The 27,084-nt window shown below is 45.1% G+C and overlaps 4 protein-coding genes and 2 non-coding genes across 9 annotated transcripts; 1 reads left to right on the forward strand and 5 right to left on the reverse strand.

Moving 5' to 3' along the window:
* Window positions 1–105: 105 nt before the first annotated feature.
* zgc:112083 (uncharacterized protein LOC550461 homolog) lies at window positions 106–5,935 on the reverse strand. Its single transcript, XM_049724771.1, has 10 exons — window positions 5,773–5,935; window positions 2,159–2,325; window positions 1,871–2,097; window positions 1,686–1,797; window positions 1,476–1,628; window positions 1,317–1,391; window positions 1,111–1,231; window positions 892–1,030; window positions 699–823; window positions 106–629 (listed from the first exon to the last, which is right to left on the reverse strand). The coding sequence occupies exons 2-10, from the start codon at window positions 2,307–2,309 to the stop codon at window positions 230–232; spliced, it is 1,503 nt and encodes a 500-aa protein (XP_049580728.1). The 5' UTR covers window positions 2,310–2,325; window positions 5,773–5,935; the 3' UTR covers window positions 106–229.
* Window positions 5,936–6,568: 633 nt separating this feature from the next.
* On the reverse strand, window positions 6,569–11,388 carry map6b (microtubule-associated protein 6b). 2 transcript variants are annotated; one of them, XM_049725532.2, is made up of 4 exons: window positions 10,529–11,388; window positions 9,214–9,430; window positions 8,960–9,008; window positions 8,266–8,372 (listed from the first exon to the last, which is right to left on the reverse strand). In XM_049725532.2, exons 1-3 carry the CDS (start codon window positions 11,149–11,151, stop codon window positions 8,964–8,966), a joined length of 885 nt encoding a protein of 294 aa, XP_049581489.1. In that variant the 5' UTR covers window positions 11,152–11,388; the 3' UTR covers window positions 8,266–8,372; window positions 8,960–8,963. The 2 variants fall into 2 exon arrangements, with proteins under 2 accessions (XP_049581488.1, XP_049581489.1); XM_049725531.2 differs by lacking the exon at window positions 8,960–9,008 and having other exon boundaries at window positions 6,569–8,372.
* An 89-nt stretch (window positions 11,389–11,477) lies between these two features.
* On the reverse strand, window positions 11,478–14,984 carry thap12b (THAP domain containing 12b). The gene is made up of 5 exons (XM_049725530.2): window positions 14,641–14,984; window positions 14,235–14,355; window positions 13,973–14,080; window positions 13,858–13,894; window positions 11,478–13,714 (listed from the first exon to the last, which is right to left on the reverse strand). Exons 1-5 carry the CDS (start codon window positions 14,727–14,729, stop codon window positions 11,829–11,831), a joined length of 2,241 nt encoding a protein of 746 aa, XP_049581487.1. The 5' UTR covers window positions 14,730–14,984; the 3' UTR covers window positions 11,478–11,828.
* Window positions 14,985–15,255: 271 nt separating this feature from the next.
* trnap-agg (transfer RNA proline (anticodon AGG)) lies at window positions 15,256–15,327 on the forward strand. Its single transcript has one exon. It is a non-coding gene; the product is annotated as a tRNA-Pro (tRNA).
* A 223-nt stretch (window positions 15,328–15,550) lies between these two features.
* On the reverse strand, window positions 15,551–15,622 carry trnap-cgg (transfer RNA proline (anticodon CGG)). Its single transcript has one exon. It is a non-coding gene; the product is annotated as a tRNA-Pro (tRNA).
* Window positions 15,623–15,835: 213 nt separating this feature from the next.
* Window positions 15,836–26,183, reverse strand: dyrk1ab (dual-specificity tyrosine-(Y)-phosphorylation regulated kinase 1A, b). Of its 3 annotated transcripts, XM_049726907.2 has the most exons (12): window positions 25,375–26,183; window positions 24,078–24,139; window positions 22,531–22,727; window positions 22,316–22,408; window positions 22,033–22,221; window positions 21,786–21,933; window positions 21,415–21,701; window positions 21,187–21,333; window positions 20,739–20,879; window positions 20,346–20,649; window positions 20,146–20,270; window positions 15,836–19,995 (listed from the first exon to the last, which is right to left on the reverse strand). In XM_049726907.2, exons 2-12 carry the CDS (start codon window positions 24,103–24,105, stop codon window positions 19,405–19,407), a joined length of 2,250 nt encoding a protein of 749 aa, XP_049582864.1. In that variant the 5' UTR covers window positions 24,106–24,139; window positions 25,375–26,183; the 3' UTR covers window positions 15,836–19,404. The 3 variants fall into 3 exon arrangements, with proteins under 3 accessions (XP_049582864.1, XP_049582865.1, XP_049582863.1); XM_049726908.2 differs by lacking the exon at window positions 24,078–24,139; XM_049726906.2 differs by lacking the exons at window positions 24,078–24,139; window positions 25,375–26,183 and adding an exon at window positions 23,465–24,032.
* Between the last annotated feature and the right edge of the window lie 901 nt (window positions 26,184–27,084).

Raw genomic sequence — 27,084 nt, forward strand, 5'->3', positions numbered from 1 at the left:
CAAGGTTGTAAAGATTGGTCCTGATTGGCTGAGTTGACATCCTCAACTTTTTGATGAGATATGCTCACTTGGGATTGGCTCATAAAATAACACAAAGCACGTGTGTAAATTTAAAAGCAGCATTATTAAGAAAAAAAAATATGCATTTGGAATCTAGAACAATGAAAGCTCAAGTCAACATTTGAGAACAATAAAATGAGGTTCTGCTAAAAACGCCATGTCAGTGCTGTCACACAACATCCATGCCCAGCCCCCTGGCCACCATGGTAAGAGCCTGCACGGCTCCAGACGTCCCGCCGGCGTCGCCCTCCTCTTGGCCGCTCCCGCCGAGCTCATCCTCGATATGCGGGATGGTGCTCATCACGCAGTAGACGGGCGAATCGGTGCCTTGCTGGGGACTGGACTGAGTGGACACTTCCTCTGAAGAGGAGTTAGAGGAAGAGGAGGACGACGGCGGAGAGCAGCGTCCGCTGTGGGGCGTGACGGCGGCCCTCTCGCCACGGCTTCGCTGACTCTTGCGAAGGCTGGCAGCTTTCTTGTTCATGTTCTTCATGATTTCTTTGGTCACCTCCTCAGTCTCCACGCGCACCATGTTCAGCTTCAGGAAGCCGTCCACGTCCTTCCTGTATCTGCAAGAGAGCCATTTATGCCTTGGTAAGGACTGAAGCTTTTGCAAATGTGAACTTAATCTTCCTGACCTGAATCGTGAATGTCCAGAGGGCCACTTGAGTTCATGTATCTTTCGCAGGTGAAGCGTGAGCGTATAACACCAGGAGAACACCTTGTCACAAAGGTGACATTTATACTTGGACATGCCCCCCACCTGCACATTAAACATGACATCACTCATCTCATTGGCGTTGACAAGCCGACGACTGTTGTCCGACTGACCTCGTGCACCCTCTTGAAGTGTTGGTTCATGGTCTGGAAAGTCTGACATGAATACGTGCAGCCTTCAACGGAGCAGTGGAACACCGAGCCCTCGTTGTGGACGTCTGTGTGCTTCTGGAGGTCTCGCTGATTCTTGAACCTGATGAGAAAAATGTGTAAAGATAACTTCTGGTCACGTCTGTGTTGTCAGCGTAAGAGCACGTCTGCGAGGGTATGGACCTTTTATCGCAGAAGTCGCAAGGGAACGGCCGCTCGTCGCAGTGCCGGAACCTGATGTGGATCTTAAGGGCGGCCAGTGTGGTGCACGTCATATCGCAGAAAGGACACTTGACTTGATTCACTGGAAAATCACACAGCGAATATATTTTCAAAAAATTACTTAGGCTTTTTTGTAGATGTATAGATATGAAAATGACAACGCTTACCATGCTGTCGTACGTGATCCCTCAAGAGTCTCTCGCTGGAAAAAGCTTTTCCGCAGTGTTCACACACGAGTGACTCTACAAGAGCACATGGAGGAGTATTAGAACAACGGAGAAGAAATTCAATAGGGTGTCAAAAGACAATTTGAAGTGTCCTCTCACCCACTGGCTGGGCCTGCCTGTGGAGATGGTCAAAGAGCTTGGTGTTGCTGTAGAACATGCTGCCGCAGGTGGGGCAGGCCACTAGTCTTTCTTGCGTGTGACTTCGCATATGTTCCCTCAGGCGGTAGCGGATCTTGAAGTAGGCATCGCAGCCTGCCAGGACCAATCAAAGTCAAACAGAGCGCAGAGCAAAACCGTTGACAGTCCTACCTGACCAGCGGCAGTAGAGAGCCTGCTGTTGATGCGAAAGCGACTGCGGCTCGGCGCTTTCGATGTGATTGTCCACATGCCGATAGAACCACTCAGGATTGGTAAATGTGCTCTATGTGGAGACAAATGGTCACTTTTAGTTCTAAAAGCACTCTTGTTTCGACTAAAAGCGAGCTGCCACATACATCACAGCTCTCCCACTGGCAGACGTGACTGTCGGAGCACTCGGGCAGCAGGTTGTTGCTGTGCACGGCGTGGGTGCAGGCGGGCAGGTCGGGGCGAGACCGGAGCAGCTTTGAGCCCACAAACTTCAGCTTGGTGTGGTAGTTGTGGAAGTACGCATGCGCCTCCAACTCTGCCGGGCTGCCCATGGAGACGAAGGGACAGCCCTTCCACAGGCAAGTGTACTCATCTGGGGAAACGCGTGAAAAGGTGAGTGTGATAGGACATAATTTAAATCACATCAGCCTCACCCAGCTCCTCCAGGGCGTCCTTGTCCCCCAGGTAGTCTCTCAAATGAGCAGACATGTGGTCGCTCAGCTCCTCCATGCTACGTCCTCTGAAACCGCACGACGCCCACTCGCACACCACCTCAAATTGATCCAGCCTTTTGGTGGTCATCATGATGAAGGCTTACATGCTGAGTACAGGAGAAGACATTTTCGACATCATAGTACAAGCGGAGAGCACTGATAGCGCAGTGGCGAGTGAACGCTGGGTTCTTTTCAGTGAACGAGAGCGAACGATCTCAGTTCATGACTTCAACCAGTAGGTGACGGTAATGCGCATTGAAGCTGGTGCCACCTCGCCGTAAAAGAAAACGAAGAAGACCATGACGTCACTTCCCGTTCACGAACGAGTCGTGAATTGCATTTCCTGTTCAACAACGAACGAGTCTGTGAGTAAACGATGCATTACTGGTGAAGAAAGCTCAGGCGAGCAAGAGCTCCTCCGGCCATCATGACCATATTTTACCGTGGCGCCATTGAGAGCGTCTTCTCCAGTTATATCGCTGTGTGGGGTGGTAGCTGCACTGAACACAACATGAAGGCCCTGCAGCGCATAGTGAACACGGCTGGTAAGATTATTGGTGCTGCACTCCGGCGACCACGATTGTGTGTAATGTGAGTCACCCCGCTCACTCTTTGTGTGATCTTCTGCCCTCTGGGACGAGGTACAGGAGCCTGCGATCCCGCACCACCAGACACACCAACAGCTTCATACTCCAGGCTGTTAGGATCCTGAACTCTCTCCCCCCTCCATCCTCGGCTGCATAACGTCCTGTATTTTTGCGCTATGTTCTGACTGTCTGCTGTATGCACACTTGCTCCATTTTTGCTCCTCTTATTTATGTTATTTATGTATTATTTATTCATCACTCTTATTTATTCATTGTTTGTGCCTTCTTGTTTTTACTTTTTGTGTTGTTTCCTTGTATATTGTGTACTATGTCTTGTCACCGTGGGATAGTGGGAACGTAATTTCGATCTCTTTGTGTGTCTTGACGTGAAGAAATTGACAATAAAGCAGAATTTGACTTTGGATGCAACATCAGGGAGATTATGCTTCTCTTTGGGTAATCTTGATTTTATAACACTTAACGTGTATGCATATATATGCCTAAATATTGTTATCCAATATATCTACTGCAATTTCACATTGGATTGCTGGTTTGAAGTGTACTTTTAATATTATTATTTTTAATAAACATTTATGTTTAAACTTGTCTGGTGTTATTTTCCTTGTTTTTATATTTGCCAATTAAAACATAAAAATCTGACATTTGGTTAACTGCTTTATATGACAATGTGTGTAGGTACACCTCATGAACATTTCAATAGTTACACTACAGGAAGTAAAAAATAAAAAGAACAAATAAAGGGTTAATTGCACAATAAAAGCACATCTAGGTATTTTCTCACATCTGGGATCGAACCAAGGTCTTACTGAGCAAGAGCCCATGTCACTAACCAGTCAGCTATTTCGACCTGGCAGGCTGTAGTTGTCTGCACTCTTTTATACTAGTGATGTGCATTCCACTTATAAGTTTAGAATCGGTTCCCTCGTTAAGTGCAGGTGCGGGAAAACTTTTAGCTCCTTTTGAACGTGAAAGAAGCTAAAAGTTTTCCCGCAGGTGCGCTTAACGAGGGTCACTTGGAAAACATGTTGGAACGCGGCCCGAGGACTAGAGCTTAAGACCTGTGACCTTTGACCATGATATTTCCCTAATAAAGTGGCCTGTTATTAGGTACACTTGAAAATGGCGGTGTACCTAATGGAGTGTCTGTGTGCTTCCCTCGTTAAGTGCAGGTGCGGGAAAACTTTTAGCTCCTTTTGAACGTGAAAGAAGCTAAAAGTTTTCCCGCACCTGCACTTAACGAGGGTCACTTGGAAAACATGTTGGAACGCGGCCCTGAGGACTAGAGCTTAAGACCTGTGACCTTTGACCATGATATTTCCCTAATAAAGTGGCCTGTTATTAGGTACACTTGAAAATGGCGGTGTACCTAATGGAGCGTCTGTGTGAGTCCCTCGTTAAGTGCAGGTGCGGGAAAACTTTTAGCTCCTTTTGAACGTGAAAGAAGCTAAAAGTTTTCCCGCAGGTGCGCTTAACGAGGGTCACTTGAAAAACATGTTGGAACGCGGCCCCTCGAGGACTGGAGGTCGACACCCCTGGTTTAAGTGATTGGCTGTTTGATCTGTGACGTCACTTGGACACTCCATTAGGTACACCGCCATTTTAAAGTGTACCTAATAACAGGCCAGTTCATTAGGGAAAAATCATGGGCAAAGCTTAACTGAAAGTGAAAAGTGCCACACCCGCCCTCACCCCCACTTTCTGATTGGCTGTTTGATCTGTGACGTCACACGGACACTACATTAGGTACACCACCATTTTCAGGTGTATCTAATAACTTTATGCATTTTTTTTGTATGTGTCAAGAATGTGTATTTGACTACTTGCTCTTTATTTGGGGGGACAACCAACACATATTACACAACGTAAAACACATACATATTGTCATATAAAGCAGTTAACCAAATGTCAGATTTTTGTTTTCATGCCCAAAAAAATAAAAACAAGGAATAAAACACCAGACAAGTTTTAACAGGTTTTAATGTTTATTAAAATAATAATAATAATAATAATAATAAAAGTAAATTTCAAACCAGCAATCTGGAATGTACATGACTACAATACGCAGCAGTGTAGGTTGGTTAAGTTTAACATCTGATACATCCGGTAAAAAAAAAAAAAAAAAAGTTTGATCGCGGTTGCTGATTGTGAAAATATTCTACGGACGTTTTTGTTGCATTAGTGTTTTCGTCAATATGAGAAATGTTTCTTACAAATACTTAAGTGACGCCAACCACCGAATCGCTGTTTCCCGTCTTTCACTTATGACTTTGTTTACTTCCGGTGTTACATGTCAAGATGCTCCCATGTTATCTTGCTCCCCATCTCGAGTTCCGACTGTTACGAGTTGCGCAGTTTTGTGTTTCGCGACTGCATATTCTTCACAGCGACTTGGAACTTCCCTGATTCCAAAACTGTTCAAATTCTCAATAAAAACGCTGAACGAAACGTCTCGTTTGCATTTCCGAATGGCTGCAAAAAATAGCACTCTAAATAATAAAAAAAAAAACCATCGACGGGATTTGAACCCATGACGCAAAGAAATAAGAGTACTGTACTTGCCAGAGCCTTAATCGGTGTGCTATCGTGACACACATCAACAGCAACAGATAATTTTGAATATAGCCAACAACACCAAATCACCCGGAAAAAAGAAAAAGTGGCTCCAGACCATTTTAGCCAATTTGGGTGTCACTTTCAAAAATAAATGACAAATAAATGAAACCTAACGACGACCATACTATAGCGCACATGCAGACGTGAGGAGCGTAGAATTCAAATAACCTCTCGATTTTATTCCATCAGTATGGTGAACAATTGAACTGCAAACGCATCCAAAATGAAAAACCATGTCACGAGTGTAGCAAAGTTAATGCTGATGACTTGGAGTTCGACAAGTCTCTGGTCTATTCGCTTGAGCTGCTCCATTGAACCATATAGTTTACGTACCTTCCGTGCGATCTAAGCAAGGTTTCCATTGTGCATTGGTTAGTCCTCTGGACTCACACCCCAGCAACGCGAGATCAGAACCCGGTGGGACCCAAAAAATATGTTATTATGGAAAAAATTGCACCCGACAGTTCTGCTTTGTTTTTTGACCAACCCGGAAGTGACGTATTTCTTCTTCGTAGTGTTTTTTAAAACTAGAATTGCCATCATCTATTGAGACAGCGCCCTCTATTGATGTTCTTGGGGATTTTTTTTCTTTGCACTGAACACATGCATAATACCGTAATGATTTCAAATTAAGTGGTTAAACTCTGTCATTAATAGAAGTATTATTGACTCGATCATGAAGTAAATACAATTTTAATAAGCAGAATTGGTGCAGGTGGTCTTTTACTGTTAGTGTCCTTACTAATCATTTATTTACTATCTGGGGCCCCTCTGGAAACACACTAGACATAACAACTGAATTATTGATGCACGTTAGTGTCAAGATGACTGAGTTGCAGAAAAATGGATTACAACATTTCAACGAGTAAATAAAATGAAATGCAGTTAGGCAAGTCATATGGATTTTCACCAAGGATGTTGCTTTCACCATTTCTTGGTTAGAAAGTTTAAGCATACATATAATATTTTTGTGATATGTTTGATGTGTATTTTTAAATAAAATCTTATTTTCTCGCTATTTATTGAGGTTGTGCATCAGTCACGTTTTTTCTAAGACAAAAAAATGTTGACCTCATTTTACTTACTTATTCCTGTTACACCTCAAATGAAGAAACACAAATCACAGGAGTTGACATTCACTTTTTGTCTTTAATTCGAGTTCATTTCGAACAAGCTAAGAAGCACACGTACGCACACACACACACACACACAAAGATCAGAACACACGTCATCGTCTGCATCTGTTTGTCTTTTTGTCCCTTTATAGCTTTTCATCACTGTGATGAGAAAACGCTCAGAATAAAATGGATCCCAAAAAAAAAAAAAAAATACATGAGGGCCTTGGGCACCAGGGCACTTTGTTGTCTTTGTGATATGGACACACACACACATTTAAACACACACTCACGCACGTATGCAGACAACGAAGGAGTTTTAGCGGCACACTGAAAAGCAAAATAGCACAAATATGACAATAAAGTTGTAATATTACGAGAAAAAAAAGTCATTGATGAATAATTTTACTCGGATTTTTGCAAAATTACATTTTTCCCTCTACGTTTTTTGGTCATAACACTACTTATTTATTTTCTCTCAATATGAAGCGTTTACAATATTAAAATCATGACATTTTTTTCGCAACATTAAAACTATCTTACAATGTTATATTTTTTTCCTCTGTATTTTTGTAACTATTTTCTCATCACTATATTTTTGCTCTCCAGTGTGGCTTTAAGACTCCTACTCAAAATGTCAATTATTGGCCTCATGGGTATTGTTTCTTTACATAATGCATTGAAAGCAAAAGACAACAATTTACTTTAAAAAGTACAATTTCGTATTTGTGTAAGACTAAGGGTGCATTAGGAACCACCTTGCTGGTGTGTATTTACTTCAGAGCTTGTACAGCCACTACTAGACTTATCGGTTTTTTTTTTGTTACTACGAGACATGCATATATAATTTCAAGAAGCACAGCATATATGGACCCTAAACGGCTCAATGTACAAGCGAGAATGCGTACTGTATATCGGGGGTGGGGTGAGGGGGGGGCAAAAAAGGGGCCTTGCATGCAAGCTGCAGGGAATTCTACTCCAATTGATTTGGTTTCTTAGCAACAAAACGAATGAAACTGGAGATCAGCCGCTGATGGCGAGGCAGTCGAGGCACAATAACGACAAAATCGACACTTTCATCCCCTGGCATAATGACTTTTTACAATCCTTGGATGTGTTCCAGTGTAAAGACGCCCTTTTGTACATGTACAGAACACATTAGCGTGGCTCTTCGGGACCAACGTGCAAATTAGGTGCTTAGCTAATCGTTGTGAAAGCGTGCTATAAATAAAGTTGTATTGTATTGGATAACAATAGAAAATGCAATTTCTGGTAAAAAAAAAAAAAAAAAGGTGTGAATGCTGGATAGCTGGAAAAAAAATGGATTAACGTGATATTAAATCATAAATGAAATGGAATATGGAATGATTAAAATGATATGTTAGGAATGTTGTGGAGTGATTTGGCTGCAAAATGTGCAATCTATTTGTAAAAAATGTGTGAAAATGAAGTCTTATCAAGTGTTGAATCAACAATGTGTGACAATAAATCAGCTTTGCGGACACACACGTTTGCTCTCTTTTGTGCACGCACACACATTCACATACATGAGCGAAATGAGGGAAAAGGCAGTGGAGCATGTTGCGATTAGGCCCGAAGACGATGCGGCTGTTACTGTTTAGCCTCGGCCAGTCTATTGCTGATCTCTTTGTTCTTCTTGGTGATGCCCGCCTCCGCCGCCGCCGCCGCTGCCGCCGCATCGTCTTTCTTCTTGGCCGAAGCGGCTAGAAGCTTCTTCTCCTTGCTCTCCTTAGCCTTCTTCACAGACTTCCCCGTGGTCGTTTTCTTTGGCCGGATGCGAGTCGCCGATTTGTCCGTCTGCAACAACAACAAAAACACACCGGAATGTGAATTTCAAAAAAATGTTTTTTGTTAGTTCGACTTTATAGTTCGAGCATGCGTAGCCTTAAGGTGTCCTATGGGTCTTAATGGAGGTTAGTGTAATGACACGTCAACGGCACCCAAAAATTTTTTTTTGTGCTTTTTCTTGCAACGGGAGAAAGTGACAATCAGTTATTCCACATTCTGTTCGTCTTTGTTAGTGCAGTCAATGACTTTCTTATAGATGGTAAAAGTCGAAAAAGAAAACAAACGTCTCAGAAAGACATTGTGTCTTTCTTCGTGGGTCTTCTAGTGCTCTAATAGTATGTCAGCACTGGCATCACTCAAACCTGGAGGAGGTCCCGTGGGGAAAATAAATGTGGTCGTCTCCAATTTATGCCTTTGTAGTATGACTCCACAAAATATTGATGAATGATTCATTAAAAGAAATGAGGTGACGCAGGCAACCGGTGGAGATCTTAAATAATAATCTTAAGGTAGTGCATACTGTGGTTTTGTGTGTGTGTGTGTGTGTGTGTGTGTCGTCTGAGGTGAGCCTCCATGCTTTTCTAATGGAAACACACCTGACTAGAGCAGATTTAGAACAGAGGTGCTCTCAGCCTCTGACCCGTCCTACGAAAATGAGAGAGGGAGGGGCTACATGAACACATGTTGACACACACACGCACACACAATATGGGACAACTATTTCTGTTATGGGTGGAGAAATTGAAATGGCAAAGTAAAATATACACATTTGATTCAATTGGACCTCATCAGGGTTTCTAACAAAGTGATCCTGGGAAGTGTGTGTGTGTGTGTGTAGGCGTGCGCTTACCTTGGGCGGCTCCTTGCCGGGCTCGCTGTACAGGCTGCGTATCCTCCTGCGCTCCAGCAGCTTGTTGTCAGCCGGCTGGGCCTTGACCTGCTCGCCCCTGTAAGTGGCGCTGTAGCTGGTTTCCAAGCTGCTCTCCTTCCCGGCCGGAGGTTTGTACTGGCACGCCGCCTTGATGGCCTTGACCGGTTTCACGTCCTTGTAGGCCTTGAATTCAGTTCTGCAAGACAGCGGCAACACAATGTCGAAGGCTCTTGGTTTGATTGAGTGAAGGCTGCCATGTCTCCGGGGAGCATTTCGCTTTTGGACTCAGCTGCTCATTTGGGTAACCGTGACGACACGACACGCTCTGTCTGTTGATTGACGTTGAATGTCCCCAAAGTGGTTCATGATTTATGCAAAAAAAAAAAAAAATCATTGTGAAAACCACTTCTGGGATATTCAACTTTGAAGGTTCTTCTGGATGTATAAATTATCTGCAAACAGGCAGCTGAAGCATGACAACATTCATCTTTGCTAATGAGCATCATTGACCATCCACTGTGTAAAATGGCCATAACAGTCGTTCCACCTAATAAAGCTTAATTGCTCATCTTCTTTTTCCAATCCGAAATGGAAAGAGATGATCACATGGCTGACAATCTCCATGCAACCAACCTCACGGCGGTTTATTGAATTATTCAATCTTGGCCTACATTGCGTTCCTGCAGGAAGTCAACGCTCCAATGTGATTAGAGAGAGTCTCATTGGTGCAACATACAAAATTGATTTGATAGCCAAGGAGGGAGGGGCGGATCAATACATTAGACCTATCTTTACGGAAATCTCACTCATGGAGGTCATGGGGGTCTTGTAACAGGAGAATGTGCGTTAAATCACAGCACTGACAGTAGAAGGGTGGAGGAGCCTGACTTAAACTCTGGTTGAATCCAATTATTTTTAAACTACAATTGTATTGTAATCTCATCTACACTTAGACAAACTAATGGGGGCAATGTAACTAAATCTCAGTCAAGGCCGTGATAAATAAAAACTATTGTACCTCACATTCTAATCATTACATTCTAATGTAACATTAGTATTAAAATAAAATGACAGTGCATGTATATCATGTTTTTTGCTATAAGTTATATTAAATGGTAAATGATTAAATGGATATATATCATGAATACAGTACGTCATTAAGAGATGCGGATGTGGCGTTCAGGGACCATCTGTAAAAAATACAAATTTAATTCCATCATGAAATGACGACATGTTGAGCATCTTCTGTGTTCGTTAAAAGAAGAAGAACGTTGTGAAGATGTCTCGGCGTTACCTGTAGCTGCTGCTCGAAGTGCTGGTCTCCTTAATGTGCCTGTTGAGAGCGTCGGCGGCCGCCCTGCCTTTGCCGCCGCCGGGCGCCTCTTGAAGGTCTTTCCTCTCGACGGACTTGTCCCTCCCGGCTGGCTCCTTCACCTCCTTCTCTTGCAGCTTCTCCTCGATCTCGCTTTTCTCCACGCCGATCTCCATCTCGGCGGCCACTCGCTCCACCTTCCCCGCGGCGGCGGTGGTGGTTGTGGGGGCGTCGGCTTTGGGGATCCATGGGTGGTCGTGTTTCTTGGGGATAGGCCAGGCTTTGTAGTCCTTCTGGTACTGGGTCACCGGGTTGAAGGGGCCGGCCGCTGGCTGGTACTCGTTCCGGGGTTTGCAGCTGGGCTCCGGGCGTACTTTCCACGCTTTGAAGTCTTGCCGCATGACGGAGGAGGAGGCATCTGGGCCGGCGGAAGCGGGCGGTGCCTTGGCGGCCTCCGGCTGGCTCTCCGCAGCGGCCCCCCTCGGCTGCTTATGCTGGACGTCGGAGTATTTGGTGAAGACCAGCGGCACGGCGATGTCCGCCTTGTCCAGCTCGCTCCAGAAGCGGTTGATGCAGCAAGCCCGCGTGATGCACGGCCACGCCATGTTGCTTTGCGTCCGCGGTGGTGCTAATGCAAGGCTGCTTGGCGGGCTTCCCTGCTCGCTGCTTTCCTCCTGCAGGATGTCGGCGGGTTCGACGAACGTGCTGAGGCTGCACGCGTCAAGACGACCACACCCACAGTTTGCACCTGAACGCAACTGCGTGTTTAAGCCAGCAGAGGGAGGAAGCAACGCTTTAGTTTCTGGGGCGTAATGAAAGGACACAATTCAATTATCCATCCACAAAATACAAACATGCATCTGCTGTGGAAATCACAGTTGTCCCAAGGACAGTTAATGCCACGGTAAAATATAAAAATAGGACACAGCAATGACCGAAATCCAGAGTTTATTGAGAAACATCTTTTTTTCATATATAACAATACTAAAACGATCAAACTTAATTGATCGTTAGGGAAATGTGGTGCCCATATCACAAAAACGTGTAATACACAAAACAAATGCCTTAGTTTTCTGTACCTAACAAACTGGCAGGCAAGTGTGTAATTGGTGCAGCAGCACCTTCTTGTGGTCTCCCTGCTTTTCGACAGCAATAAAGTCACAAATTCAAATCATGGCAACGGACAATGTCGATTTTTTTCCGTACTTGTATGAACTGACCACCAGAGGGGTCATACAAAAAAAATGATGTTTAAGTCCAGAAACAAAATGGAGGATGAGGCTCATTTGGCGGCCGCCGTCTCCTCCTCGGGCTCCGCCTCCATCTCAGGCTCGTCCTCGGGGTAGAGTCTGCAGTATTTGTCCACCATGACGTCCAAGTCGGGCTTGACGTGGCCATTGACGTTGAGCACGGCGAGGCTGCGGTTCCAGAGCTTGGCGGGCACGGCGTCCAGGTACGCCCGCAGCCGCTCGCCGGCGGTGGCGCTCTGCTGCTCTTCCATCCGAAGCACGGGGAGCGTGGAGAGCACCTTGAGGAAAGCGTTGACGTTGGGGAAGAACTTGATGTCGGGCAGCTGCAGGGTCTCGTGGATGGTGGTGGGCAGGCGCACCTCCTTGCCGCGGTGCTTCCACTTGATGCGCCAGCAGTGTAGCTCGGCCGCCAGCGTCTCGGGTCTGGGCAGGTCGGCGCGGTACGCGTCGGCCGAGTTCTCCTCGCTGGTGTTGAACTTCATCTGGCCCATGATGGCGGGCACCAGCGACAGGCACTTGAGGACTTTGAGGTTGACCTCGGAGAACATTTCCTCCACTTCCTGCATGACGCTCTGGATGATGGGCAGCGTGACGTACTCGCGGAAGTAGGCCTCCGCCTGGATGTCGCCCATGTCGGCGGCGCGCTGCCGCTGAACAAAGAGCCTGGGCACGCGCACCGGGATCTCCATGGAGGTGGCCATGTTTGTCGCCTCCTCGTACCAGAACTCGTGGTACACGTCGATGTTGTCGTTGACCTCCACGAGCGAGTGCATAACGGCCGTCAGGCTGTTTGCGGCGCAGAAGGCGTCCAGAGTCTCGCCTTGGAGGTTCCGGCCGAACGCCCGCGTGAAGGTGAGGACGCTTTTCAGGACCACGGCGGTCATCACCATCTCAAAGTCTGCCAGGGTCTCGGCGAGGGAGTACGCGTCGGCCGCCACCTCGCTTTCAAAGGCGCCGTCGTCATTCTTGTGGATGACGTCCAAGCAGGCGATGAGCGGCGGCAGGATGTCGAGGAGCACGTCAAAGACGTTGTGTCGCTCGGTCCAGCCGTGGCCGCAGGCCTGATGGAGCGCCGCCACCTTTTCGTCGCTTTTCTGGTAGTGAGCCGAGATGCGGGCGGTCAGCACAGCATGCGTCGCAGCGCTCTTGAAGAAGGAAGCCAACCTCCTGAGTGTCTCCATGAGCACCTGCACGTTGGGGAAGGGCAGACTGTTGGCCAGGTGGATGTTGAGCGCCATGCGCGAGCAGGGCATGTAGAGGGCCAAAGGGTACTTCTCCATCAGGTGCACGGCCACCGCCTTCATCTTGGTGGCCGACGCCCCGGTCACCTTGTGCGCCTGCCCGCGGCAATCTTCCATAATGAGCCCCCAGCGTTCAGTCAGCTGCGCCTCCAGACGCTCCACCAGCGCCTGCTCGTCACCGTCGAACGGCACAAAGTCCAAAAACTCTTCGCGCAGGACGTTGTGCTGGTTGACGAAGCGAAGGAAGAGCGGCAGGTGCTTGTCGCCGCAAAAGTCCACCAAGTCGTCGGTGACCAGCGAGAAGAAACGTCCCTCCCTGGCCTCCATCAACACCTCTTCCCGCACCGTGTTCTCGCACACGTCCAGCAGTTGAGAGAGCTGCGCCGAGGTGAGGAACTCGCTGTTCACAGCCGTGGCTTCGAAGCGCTTCCTCAGGGCCTCGTCGCCCGCGTGCATGCGATACTCCAACAGCGCCTGGAAGTTATTGGGCGCGTCGTCGCCGTCCAGGCCTTTGAAGGACTCCAAGGGGATGCACTGTTTGGCCAGCATCAGGATCACTTCAAATAGGGAGCGCAGGTAATCCCGCAGCTGCTTCTCCTCTGCAGACATCTGCGGTTCATCTGCGATCGGCTCTTCGGCGGCCGCGTCTTTTTGGGACTTTTCAGCAGATGATGCCACTAGGGAGTGAAGACAGGATAAATTTGCTTGGTGGTCAACTGGTTAGCACTGATCAGGTTTTTGGGAGTGACTTTTTCAAAATGGCACAATGCGTGTTTGGCAGGGCTGAATGATGGTTTAGATTCAGCCCTAATTTACTTACATCTTCGTTCTTTCATTCGTTTTAGGTCCTCCTCCGTCTACAACAAAAAGATGACAGAATAAGGAGATTACCGAACAGAAGATACCCTTAAAAACATATTGGCCAGCTCCCTCACAAGTTCTTTGATCTGCTTGCGGTGTTTGACGCGAGGATTCGTCAAGTGGCTGGTCAGATCGAAGATGGTGGGAATGGCCGTATCCTTCAACACCGTCCTGTAAGGGCTCTGACACAAACATACTAATGAGCCAAGGTGTTAAAAGAACTTGAAACTCTTTTACTATTGAGAATTGACTGAGAAAATGTCACAAGTACCTTTTCTTTCTAAACATTAGAAGCAAACACGAGCATTCATGTAAGCACATGAATGAGGTACTTACTGTTTTGTACACCAGGGCCGGGTCGAAATGTTTGGCACACAATCGGTAATGTTTGTTCAACTGATCGGCCGTTTTGGCCTCCAAGTCCGCTCTGCGACAGTTTTCTACCCAAATTCGACATCTGCAAACACACAGGACTCACATTTGTTGACATTACAATATATTCTTGGATTACTGCGTTCCAACATTAAACGTTACAAGGTTAGAAAATGGTGGGGGGACAATAATAAAAATGTCGTGGAATGAAGGGTTTTTAGCTTTTTTACTTTTGGCTAACCCTATCGTGTGCAGAAAGTTGTAATTATGACAACACATGAGTATGTAAATTAAAATGGTTTGCAAGCGTGAGTTGTGCTTCGATGCCCATATTTGCTACTGTATATCGGTATAAAATATTATAGCTTACCTTCCAGGGTCTCTTGGAAAGCGAAAAAAAGCCAAATCCGACTGTGTGCTCTTCCGTGTACAGTTTGGGGCCGCGCAAAAATTCGGCATGTTTCAAGCTAATTCGTTAGCTAACTCGGCTAACAGTACTACGTTTGACTGACTTAAGTCACCCTTTTAAAAATCGTTTCGTTCAGAAAGTTACATTTGTCAAACCAGACAAACTGCGCCTAACTGCGTCTTGGAGGACCGAGTACAACAATCATGCAATAGTTCAAAAATGGTCATTTGACGGTTGTTGAAAAGCGAGAAGCGCGAGCGGCAATCCCTCCGCTGGACGCAGCACTCCGGCTATTGATTGGATTGAGACATACAAGAGCGTCAGTCATTGGTTGAGTCTACAAGACGTTGACCAATCACAATAAACCCGAGTCCTCTTCTGCTTGACGTAATTGCTACGTCAGAGATCACAGGGTTTTCTCGCTGTTGCCAGCGATTTGACAGTGACGTGTGATGACGTACACGTTTGTCTTTGAGTTTGATTCTTTGGATAAATACATGAAGAGACAATTCAGAACCAAAGCGCAGCAGACTGATATTACATTTAAATTATAAATGTGGGCCCGACCCTATATGTGGCTCGTTGGTCTAGGGGTATGATTCTCGCTTAGGGTGCGAGAGGTCCCGGGTTCAAATCCCGGACGAGCCCTTACTTTTGCCGACACTATGCGAGTTGTTTAATTACATAAGCACTTTTTTTACAGTAATACTAGACATCCGGGTATTAGAACGTCATCTCAGAACAAAACAAAGAGCCACAAAGCAATTTACGGAAGTGCTTTTTTTTTTTCATTAAAGCTAAAATCTCCTTTTACACATAGGATTCGGCATTAACTTTGAAACGGATGTAACGTACGTGCAAAATCTAAAACGGGCTCGTCCGGGATTTGAACCCGGGACCTCTCGCACCCGAAGCGAGAATCATACCCCTAGACCAACGAGCCAAGTCGTCGATCAACGTACATTCTTGTTTGATGAAATTGATGTAGAATTCGCAAAAATTTTACGTACGCCGAATATATGTATATGAACAATTACAACAAATCGCGGGTTTGCATGACAATAAAATAGCTTCAATGGCAAACTTCGGATCTTTACAGTATAAGTTGTAAATGAGACAGCTTTGTGAATGAGAATCAAAGAAGAGACACGGAGCATTTCAATTAACTTCTTTTTATATATCATACATAAGACTGTCTTAATATAATACAAAGGGCATTGTCATAAACACAGCAAAGTCTTGACTAGATCTTACAATCTGTGGATACATGGACTTATCCTTTTCCCCCATGCTGTTCAATTCTATAGTGCATGTTGCATGTACAAAAAAAAAGAGAAGAGTGGAAAAAAAAGTGAAGTATAAAATGGAGAAAACAAGGATCAATCCAAATTAAATAAAGAGGATTTCCACTTCTGCTGGGTGTTCAGATATGTCAACAAGAATGTTTGTGTCCAACCCACAAACGGAACAGGCGTTTGAAAGATAGAACCTTATCTCATTTTTGAAAATATATATATACATATATATGTATATATATATTTCTTTTTTTTAACTCACCAACCATGTGCTTCTCATAGAACCAAAAAGTAAGGTTTGTGATGTACATGCACTTACAATATACCCTGTGAAAATTATTAAGGTTTGAAGATCTAGCGTTCCCTGTTTGATTCAAACCCTACCTCATAGTGTTGTCCTGATGCAGTCAAGTTTTTGCCACTAAGAAAAAACAGGAGTTCCTGCCCCAATGAATGGTCACCCAATTTGACAAACATAATCAACATACCAGCAGGAGCAAGGTAGTGAGTTCTATACTTCCTTTATTAAAAAAATATAAATATATACATAAATTCTATTTCAACTATTAAAAAGGGGCTGCATTTCATGACAACTGCTCTAAATAAGAGGTCAATCAGCATGATCGGAAATATAGGCGCACACTTACGAGTCACTGCAGTCAATTTTTTTGTCTTTTTCACTCTTTATTTTTGGAATGTTTAGTACCAGTACGAGCGCCGGCAGCGATCAAAACGGCCGACCGACGTGTCGAAAGATCTCAAATTCGGCGAGGGTGTGAACAAAAATGATTGCAAATTTGCAATTAACCTTGACATCCAGATAGACCCCCCCCCCCCAGTCTCAATATAGGTAGCTTTATATTTGGTGTTTAATGGGAGCGTGATTTGGCATATGGGTTTTGTTTTTTTTTCCTTCGAAAATGTCACAACGGTATGACGTATGTATGTTTTCGTTCGAGCGTATACGTGTGAGCGGCCTGTCGTCCGTTTGGACGGGTGGCCGTGGGCAGGTTGTCTCCTCTCTAATTTCAAAGCTGGTCAAAATGAGCAAACGGAAGAAAGGGGGAAAAAGAAAAAGGAAGAAAGAAAGCACTTCAAAATCCCTGATGTAAAAGGAAAAAAAAGTGAAAGAAAAATAAAAAAGTTATGTTTTGAGGACATGCGTGTCTGCCCAGGCAAAAACATGAGATGGCGGGCGTCCCTTTGAACAAGACAACAATCAAGGGGATGTGCCCTTTACCAACTACAACATTAGACCACTCAACACAATTATCCAAGCCAAGTTGACCAAATGTATGAAAGGCAGCAAAAACCCTTTGAAATAGTATGTAGGATGGGGCAAAAAAAAAAAAAAAAATGGGGAAAAAGAAAAAAAAAAAAAAGAAAAACAGAAATAGAACGCATTAGTCTCTTTTTTTTTTTTTTTTTCTTTGTAGAATTTTCTTAAACCACCATCAGCTATCTTGCTACTCCGGAGCCTGCAGAGTAACTACCAGATTCTATAAACATAGCAACTTTTTTTTTTTTAAATCTTTAAAAGACTCCCAAAATAATCTACCAATTATGGAAGCAGGTTTTGGTAAAAGGTGGCAAACAAATGTGGTCAAAGTGTACACAATAATAGCCTGAACAACGCTCTCCAGTTTTGCTAATGTGTATTTTATATATATATATATATATATATATATATATATATATATATATATATATGTGGGCTGCTCAATTAATCAAATTTAAATCATGATTACGCTTGAGGCTTCAGACGATTTCAGAATTCATATACTTGAAAATTATTATTTGGGGTTTCCGGGACGCGTATGCAACTGCTACGCCCCCGTGGGTGTGGATCCAGGCCATATTCTAACAGGAGGAGAGTGTGTTCTTCTTTTAAAACATGTTCAATAAATACTGTTACAAACATGTTCAATAAACGCTGTTCCAATTTAAAAAAACAGTCATGTAAATAATCGTAATTTTAATATTAAACAAATAATCGTGATTATGATTTTATCCATAATCGAGCAGCCCATATATATATATATATATATAAATATACATATATAGGAGCTGTTTGTGTTGACGCCCTCATAAGATGTCAACGCGTGGTGAACTGCTACATTATTGGTTACAGACACCTATTATGCTATAAAACAACTGCTTTGGTATAAAAACATATCCAAAGGGAAAATAAATTTGTGTAAAATTCACAGCATAATTTGAGGACGAAAAAAGGCAGTCACTTAACTCTTGTTTTGTTTTTTTCTTCAGTTTCCATGTTTTTTTGGGGGGGGGGGATGGAGAGACTTGTGCAGGTGGTTCTGATGAGGAACTACATGCAAAAACAAAACAAAACAAAAAACAAATTTAAAAAAAAAAAAAAAAAGGGCGACTCTGGGATAAGTTCTTTCCACTGAAAAAAGCCTTAACCGGTGACTAAGATTTTTTTTAAGGAAGTCATGTTTAGGAGGTTGTTGTGTACAATAAGACCCTGTTATGTGGGGCCCTGCTGAAGAAGAAATCTTTGTCGATAAAGGCCTCAAATTACCATTCTTATTTACCTTTTTTTTCTTCTAAAATGTTTTCAAGAATTAAGGGCTGTCTAGAGAGAAAAATAGAGAAAAGCCATCTTAATTCAAAATGATAATGTCCAGCTCCATCCCCAGTCCAAGTCCATGAGTCATAAGGCCAAGGGTTTATCTCGAACCAGCCACCGACTGTATTCCTTCCGCTGCGCTCGTGTCGTCGGAGCTCGCGCCGCCGCTTTTCGTGGGGGGTGGGAGCTCGGGGCGTCTTGGCGCGAGGAGCGGGCGCCTCCCCCATTGCCGACCCGCTCGGCATCTGGATCCGCCCGTATCCGCCCGCGCCTGGCCAGCACACGCTTATAGGGAACTCCGCTGTCATGTCGAGTTACACAACACCGACTTAGCCACCGACAAGAAATATCACCGCAAAAAACACTCGCCCTCCTCGTCAAGCTACAGGATTTACAAGCAGCTTCTTTGTGTGACATTTTGCTTGAGGGGGGGTGGGGTGGGGTGGGGGGCGAAATAATGACAAACCAGTGGAACAGTAATGTCAGGCAAGCATTTGGCGGCCTAAACTTTGCGTGAAATGCTCCTCCTTGCCACAAAATACCGTACGGTGGTGAAATGGTCAAATGGATGTCTCAATCTCACTATGGTTATTCCGCAGTATTACTTTGTGCCTAATGGTCGCAAAAGAAAAAATCGGATGACAATTACATATATACTTCTTCTTCTTCTTAACAAAGGGTTTGTTGTTTGTTTTGTTTTTTTTCTCTGTAGTAGCGGTTCAGTGATATCTCCCTTCTGACGTGAGCAGCTTTGATTCTCAACACACCTTGTAGTAAAAAACACCACCTTAAAAATGACGCACAGGGGGGAACACACAGCCAAAAATGTCAGCGCAGTCACGAGCTGGCCATGGAACTCTGCTGCACACACACTCCAGTCATTGGAGACTCCTCCCGGTCCATGCCCTGCCTCATGCTCAGGTGGCCCTCGGCTAGGTAGTGGCCAGGCCCCGTGTTCGTGCCCATGGAGAAAGCAGGGTGCGCAGCCATGCCGGTCTCCTGCCGTGGGTTCGAGAAGGCACCTAGCCCCATGCTCAGCCCGCCGTTCTGACCAAAGTCGAGCGCTCCGGCGGGCAAATGGCGGAGCTGGTAGGCCTGGTTGCCGTGGTTCCCGGTGGAAGAGGAAGATGTCGAGGAAGAGGAGGCAGAGGAAGACAGGGAGGTCATGGACAGATGGCCGTGGACCACCTCCATGGAGTCCTGGGTCGACGAGCTGTGCGTCGGGGAGGTGTAGTGGCGCGGGCGCGGCCGCGTGGCCATCATGGGCCCGTGGTGGTGGTGATGAGCGTGCGAGTGGGGATGCAGGGCCTTCGGGTGCTGGGGGGGGACGTGGAAGGTGGTCTCCTGGACTGGGTGGGTCTCGCCGGTGACTGACTCCGGTACGACGCCGCCTCCCCACACCAGCGGAGGCGGGTAAGGCTGTCGAGCCTGCTGGCAAAGATTGATAGCGTCATGTGATGCTCCGTTTCAAAAAAATAAGTGCTACGTCGGCTTAAGAGTTAAATACATCTAATTGATTGGCGCTGAACCCTTACTCAAATCCAATCAATATCGGAATGTAGTAGAATGTAGTATGACCTGTGGGCAGAGGCTGTCTCCATCGATGGCTGGCATGGCAGTGCCAAAATGTCCTCCACTGTGTAAGTGGTGATGGGTGGGGTCTGATCTCGCTCTGCCACTGGTGCTTGTTCCAGAGGAGCCTCCTAAAGAAGCCATCAAAAGTGTTACAGCAGTACCGCCTAAACAAATGCTCTCCAATGTTCTCAAGAGTCATGTACCTGAACTGGAGGAGGTGCTGGAGGTGGTCCCCGAAGACTGGGACTGCTCCAAGGCGGGGCTGGTTGACACGCTGCTGCTCGTATTGGTCCCCTCATCCGCCGTCTTCTTGAAGAAGCTGTGCTGCAGGGCATAGTAGGGCTGGATGCGGCTCTTGGGGTCATAGTCCAGCATCCGCAGGATCAGGTCCTTGAACTTCAAGTAGTCGGCGACAGCGTGGCCAGACTCGCCTGCCCGCCGCCCACCCGGACCCCCGGTCTCCACGCCCAGGATGGAGTGGAGCTTCCGCGAAGCTGGAGGTTTATACTGCGATGAAAAGAAAAACAAAATACAGTTACCTATCTTTTTCCAGTTTATTTGGTGGATTCAGAAATGGCGTAAAGATCACCGCTTACCCTTTTGCCATCTTTGGTCTTTTTAACACTCCATGTACCATCTGAAAGCTTCTCAAAGAACTTCCTGGCTTTTGGGGCTAGGTCCATTATGTGATTAGGTGGGATGCCGAGAACCTCCACTATTTTGTTCATCTGGTCCACCTGAGAAAGACATCACAAATCAGGTTCAACACATTTCAAGATAGGCCTGGACAACTTCCACATGTAAATTGCGAGTGGCTTATCAAACAAATTGTCAAAAATCACATACATCCAATTAAAAAGAGTCACAAAGGAAGAGACTTCTGCATCTGCCTGTGACTACTGCCCATAAAAGGAGACTTTAAAATTTAAATGTCCCACCGCATTTTCATAATGACAAAAGGTGTGCAGGTATGGCGATATTGACCCACGTAACAAAACAATGGGCATGGGGACATGATCTGTTGGATGATGGTCTTCCGTGTACCTCATTGGCTCCACTGAAGAGAGGCTCTCCTGTATGCATCTCCACCAAGATGCAACCCAAGGACCACATGTCGATGGCCAGGTCGTAGGGCATTCCCAGAAGCACCTCTGGGGAGCGGTAGAAGCGACTTTGGATATACTGGTATATCTGCACGGACAAAGAAAACTAATTAGCACTTTGAATACATTTGGAATCCTGCACGCGGTCTTGACAAAGAGCATTAGGTACCCGTTGTCCCAGCTGGCACGAGCTGCCAAAGTCCACTATTTTGATGGCACTCCTCTTCGGGTTGCACAGCAGGATGTTCTCGGGCTTCAGGTCACAGTGGATGATGCTGAGCTCGGGCGTGGCCAGGAACAGCAGCGCCGTGCATAGCTGCTGAGCGAACTTCCGGGTGAGGTTGAGCGAGACGCCGCGGAAGTTGGTATTTCGGAGCAGGTCGTACAGGTTATATGAAAGCATCTCAAACACGAGGCAGAGGTGGTTCCGAAACATGAAGTGCCGCTTCAGGTGAACTGTGGGAAAGAGACGGTTGCGTCCGGGCGTTACAAAAATTTGGATTGTGTGACTGAACGGATTGGAAGCGAGTGTTTATTTACCGATGTAGTATTTCATCTCGGTGTCATGTTTATTCATAAGCTCTAGGAGGCGCACTTCAATCTGGGCTTGATTGAGGAAAGCTTTCTTGTTCTTGATGATCTTAATTGCAACCCATTCCTGCTCCGCTCGGTCGTATGCTTTCACAACCTAAAAAAAAGGAAGACGTTCAAAGTTTGAATTAAATGACGACAGTTAAAATATTGATGATTTACGCTTAGCTAACAAACACGTCGCAGCAGTACCCACCTGTCCAAATGATCCTTTTCCTATCAAGGAATCAATCTCATATCGGTCCATCCACTTCTCCCCATTCTTGACGATGTAGTCATAGTTATCATCGTCATAGCCATCATTGAAGACCTTCCTTTCTTTTTTGTGACTGGAGTCTTCGCCCTGACCCTGTTGGTGCCGCCGCTTCTTTTTTGCATAATACACCTGAAGGGAGAAAGAAAAACAAAGTTTAGGGGAGGGGGGGAAAAAAAAAAACAATTTGGGATTCATGTCATTGCTTCCGAATGCTCCGACTGACCTCATTGATGTGTTTGTATGTTTTGATAAGGTCAATGGAGAGCTTCCTCAGGGGAGCTGAAGTTGGGTCACGAAAGCACTGGGGCATGTGCCTCTGAAGTATCAAAAAAATGTTACATAACAGATCATAAATGACATGTTTGTCCTTTGGTGGACAATTCAAGCGCCACGGTTATTACGCGGCGCTTTGGAGCTACTTGGGATGTGTCCCTGTACCTGATTGGCAGTGAGCTGTGTCGTCTGGTCGCTGTACGGTAAGACCGTAACAGATTGGTCAGTGCTTGGCTGGTGGCGCTCACTGTACTGCTGGTGCGTATGGGGCATTGGAGCAGCCATCTGAAGACCAGCAGTGTGTAAAGAAAAAGAGGGCGCAAGCCGGACAGACGAAGGTTTGCATGCTGAAGTCTCTCCTCCTGCAAGACATTAGCACCTTGCCTTGAGTCGCCGCGCCGGCGAGGTATACCATCAAAACAAAGAGACTAATCATGACAATGTGTCGTTACGATGCAGAGGGGTCGTATTTACTTTTCACACACCACATACAGGACAATGTGCCCTGTATTCATAGATCAACTCATTTGCTTTTCCAACAGGTAAGCATAGATTTGCACGTGTGCTATTAAATGAGGGGAAAAACGTGCAAGAATGAAATGTACGCAATATTTACGCGTGTATTGAAATGATCAGTGTGATACAGCCGAAGTGGCAGATTTGCTGACAAAATGGGAGGACGATAGCAGTAGAATGTAATATATGCGACAATATTAACACGTTGCTTTTAAAGCGTAGAATTGAACGAGTGAAATAAATCCTATTGGTTGCCATGAGTAAGATGCAAGGAGAAAAAAGGGCAGCGCATGAGCAGGCTGCAGAGTAAAAAGGGGTGAAAAGAAAGGCCCGGCATACTGTACAGTGAATCATCCTTCATTTTAAGGCAGAAGGAATGGGGGGAAAAAAATATGAAATAGCACGTTGAGCTATCAGCATCTCTCAGCACACAACACAATTCAGCAGCGCTACACAGTAACCACTATTCAGAATCCCAGCAACAGCACCTAATTAGCATAGCCTATCACCACAGAGATACAGCGTGATTTGGCAAGCCCATCAACGCACAGGCCAATCACAAGGCGGTATGCAAATAGCCTACTTTTGTTGCCAGGGCAGAGCGGCTCCCATTTTCCAATGAGAAAACAAGAAATAAACAAGAAATCAAATTGAACTTTGGCATACTTAGACGCCGCTTTCGACACGAGAGGCTGACGGCAAAATCGCCGCACAGCCCCAAAAGCTACACTCGCGACGAGAGCGTTGGAAAGCTGAGCCAGCCCGGGGAGCGCCTCAAAATACACGGCCAGCGACAAGCAATAAAGGCAGGCAGGCAGGCAGGCGACGGACGGCAAGACGAGAGCGCGCAGGCAAAGGCTGTATTTAAAGGCGCACACAAGGTGTAACACAAGATCCCTTCTGCTCCACTTATAAATACATACATGACGACCTGGTTGAAATAGAACGCCCAGGAACATTTCTTTGCAATTCTTCGACATGTTAGCTTTCATTTGCTAGCTTTAAAAAAAAAAAAAAACACTCCAGGTAATCACCTAAAGCACTGAAAAGTTCAACTGCGCTGCATCTTTGTCCCACATAACAGCGTGATGCAAATTTGGAGAAGAGCACCGCGACAGGGAGGAACTTAACTTCACCGCTTCCCATTTAGTAGAAGAAGATATAGAGAGAAATGTAAACACACAACAACCGCTAACCTGGATGCATCTTGTGCAAAAATGTCATATCATCCTGGCAGGAGAGTCCAGCAGACAACCAACTACAAGGAATAAAAGCACATTATTATCACTAGTTTTTTTTTTTTTTAATGAGACTTCCTCTTCTAGTTTTAGTTGGTTTAAGTCTGTCTATGGGTTGTAGGATGTCCAACGAGTTGAGTTCAAACTTTAAAAAGTCTACTTTGGAGATATAAAAGTCTGCAGAGTCGATTTTCTTGTTTGTATGGACATGTAGATACAATCACACAGATTGTTTGGTTTTGACACTACATTCCGTCAACAAAATAGTAGCACACTGCTTCATTTTTTGGGGTGGAAATTATCTTGATATATCTGTTCAGGACTGGCTGCATCTGAACAGTTCCTTTTCTGTCTCAACAATCCACAGAGGCCTTGAAGGTGCACTATATATATATATATATATATATATATATATATATATATATATATATATATATATATATATATATATATATATATATATATATAAAATCATGATATCATATTAGTGACCTCTATAATAGGCCCCCCCATCAGACTGCATTCCAAAATCTTATATCCATCTATATATGTAATAAGGACCGCGGCTGTGGGTAGCGGTGTACTTACAGACGAAGGGGCGAATTTCGTCATGGCTGGAAATTATTAGAACGCATATTCAGTGCTATTCTGGTCCCCCGTAAACGCATATCGTCCTTCCGAGGGGTTTCGTCTAGCGATCCGATGCGATCCATCCATCCATCGGTGGTGGAAAGGAAGGCTTTAGCTAGTGACGCTGTGCTCAATTGAGCCAGCGGGTTGTTGGGGCCCACTCAGCTGGTTCGTCAACAAGTCAACGTTAACCATTAGCCAAGGGCTTCGTTGAATTAGCTCTCGGGCATTAGCAACATGAAGGCTAGACGAGCTCTCACACACATATGTATAGAATTCAACCAATCCAGGTTTGAAATAAAGACGTGCGTGTGTGTTATAAAAAGCCCGATCGCACAATGACACTGTAATACCGCAGGGTTAATGTTAGCGGTACCAGCATGACTCTCCACACACGGCCGCCCCCCTTTTTTTTAGAACGCCTTCGAAATGGAAAATAGTCCTCATTTAACACTTCGACTTTCAGCCCCACTAATAGGTTAGCTAGCCCCGCCATGTACCGCGGTTGAGCTACCGTTCACAGCTCCATCATCGATTTTGATTTATACATACAAAACAATCGGCACGAAGCACAAGGCTGCATTCCGCTTAAAAGAAAAACCAAATAAATGTAGTAGCCGCTCACCTCTGATGGCACGATCTTCATTTAAAGTCCAATAACCTGTATGATGAGGAAACTTATCCAGCTTGAGATTCTCCCCTCCCTTTGCACGGTTAGCGAGGAATGATCACGTTAAATCCAATCCGGCGTCCGTCTTCCGACGGGCAAATATGACAATTATTTGCCAGGCAGCTCTAATAAACACTCCATTTTGGACGGGGGATCGACGATCGGGAGGAACGTTACTATCAGCTGATGACTAGCAACATGCTAGCGTTGACTAGCACGCATAAGTTAGTGGCTAAGCTTTAGCGAATCGGGCTAGTGCTAGTTGACAAAATGAACGCGGCTAACGTTAGCGACCCGTCCCGGGCTAGCCTCGAGCTAACAATCGTTAGCCCCCGCCGCTAAATAAATGCTACGTCAAAGCGATTTTTACGCAGTCTTTTGTCAAATTCGCGTCGACCTCCTCGAGCGGCGCGACGGCGACGGTGGATTCGGCGTGTTTGAAAGCCAAAACAGACACCGCGTCCTCCGGTAATTCCGCTTTGGAATTTTGTGTCAATTTTCACAAAATGGCGCGCGGTCCAAACCTGCGCAGTGAACCGGCCCGGTGGACCACAGACGCGGACAAGCCGACTTTCGTGGCGGCGCCGCCTAATTATTTCTACCGCGTTAAAACGTCGGCCTCTTGATTTTCTTCACTCGATCCATTAGACGCATCTCGTTATCCGAAAACGTCAAATGTATATCCACTGACAGCATTATTCCGGCGGGAAGGGAGAAACATTTGAAAAAGACTGAAGCTGGAAGGGGGGGGGGGGGGAGAAAAAAAAAAACCTCCTGACAAAATGGCGATGCGCTCGCTTGTTGCCATGGCAACTGTCAATCAAAAAACCGAAAGTACCCGGATGCACCAATGACGAAGAAAATGTAACTGGCCAAAGAGGACAGAGAAACTCTTCCACAGCGCCTTATGCGTAACTTCATTGGATTTTTTTTTTTTTTTTACTTCAGCAGACATATGTACAAAGACAAGTTTTATTAACTTTACGCGGCCATTTATATTGAAAAAAAAAACTTATTTTTATTTTTATAGGTGTTTTGTATATTCTTTATAATACTGTAGCTTGGATTTTATTAGATTTCAGACAGAAATACTATGCATTATAATTTCCCTTGAATTATTACAATTAGAAATTTGCATCTGAAAGAAATACTGAATTATATAGAAAAAAGTGAATATTGTAAAAATGTGACGTGTGGCGTGACTAATCATAGAAGTCACCATATATTAACAGAACGTTCTCTTTAATTTGAATACAATATTTAATTTTCTCACAACCAAGAATAGTATTGTTTGGTATTCGACTATTTTTCTTATTTACAAAAAACAGGTCTACTTCATGCAACTTGATTAACTGTTAAACATAAAATCATAAAGAAATCACTACAACCTAACAAAATTGCAGACGTGTGCTAACAGTGAGGTCTATTATTGACCACAAGATGGCAGCAGAGATTCAAATAGGATGAAGAGCAAGACTTCACTGGACATTTAATTAGGTACATCTCTGGATTAAAAAATTAAAGATAAAATCGTTGAATTATGACAATGTGACGCACACGCATGCGCACACATATACACTGTAATTAACAATTTCGCCTTTGTATGAACTGTAAAGTGTCCTTATGTGTCCAGTAAAGTGCTTTAAAAACAAATGTATTGTTATT

The sequence above is a fragment of the Syngnathus scovelli genome, chromosome 7 (assembly GCF_024217435.2).
Source record: "Syngnathus scovelli strain Florida chromosome 7, RoL_Ssco_1.2, whole genome shotgun sequence".
In the NCBI taxonomy this organism is placed as follows: Eukaryota; Metazoa; Chordata; class Actinopteri; order Syngnathiformes; family Syngnathidae; genus Syngnathus; species Syngnathus scovelli.

Coding starts and splice junctions, on each gene's coding strand:
- zgc:112083 (XM_049724771.1), bottom strand. CDS start 2,309: ATGATGACCACCAAAAGGCTGGATCAATTTGAGGTGGTGTGCGAGTGG. Junction 824..891: donor ACTTCAAGAGGGTGCACGAG/GTCAGTCGGACA, acceptor TTTAATGTGCAG/GTGGGGGGCATGTCCAAGTA. Junction 630..698: donor TCTGGACATTCACGATTCAG/GTCAGGAAGATT, acceptor GCTCTCTTGCAG/ATACAGGAAGGACGTGGACG.
- map6b (XM_049725531.2), bottom strand. CDS start 11,151: ATGGCGTGGCCGTGCATCACGCGGGCTTGCTGCATCAACCGCTTCTGG. Junction 9,431..10,528: donor ACTTCGAGCAGCAGCTACAG/GTAACGCCGAGA, acceptor GCTGTCTTGCAG/AACTGAATTCAAGGCCTACA. Junction 8,373..9,213: donor CCGGCAAGGAGCCGCCCAAG/GTAAGCGCACGC, acceptor TTGTTGTTGCAG/ACGGACAAATCGGCGACTCG.
- thap12b (XM_049725530.2), bottom strand. CDS start 14,729: ATGCCGAATTTTTGCGCGGCCCCAAACTGTACACGGAAGAGCACACAG. Junction 14,081..14,234: donor CGGCCCTGGTGTACAAAACA/GTAAGTACCTCA, acceptor TGTTTGTGTCAG/AGCCCTTACAGGACGGTGTT. Junction 13,895..13,972: donor GCAAGCAGATCAAAGAACTT/GTGAGGGAGCTG, acceptor TTTTTGTTGTAG/ACGGAGGAGGACCTAAAACG.
- dyrk1ab (XM_049726906.2), bottom strand. CDS start 23,873: ATGAAAGCTAACATGTCGAAGAATTGCAAAGAAATGTTCCTGGGCGTT. Junction 21,934..22,032: donor GAAAAGGATCATTTGGACAG/GTGGGTACTGCT, acceptor CCTTTTTTTTAG/GTTGTGAAAGCATACGACCG. Junction 19,996..20,145: donor GAGACAGCCTCTGCCCACAG/GTCATACTACAT, acceptor CTTTGCCAGCAG/GCTCGACAGCCTTACCCGCC.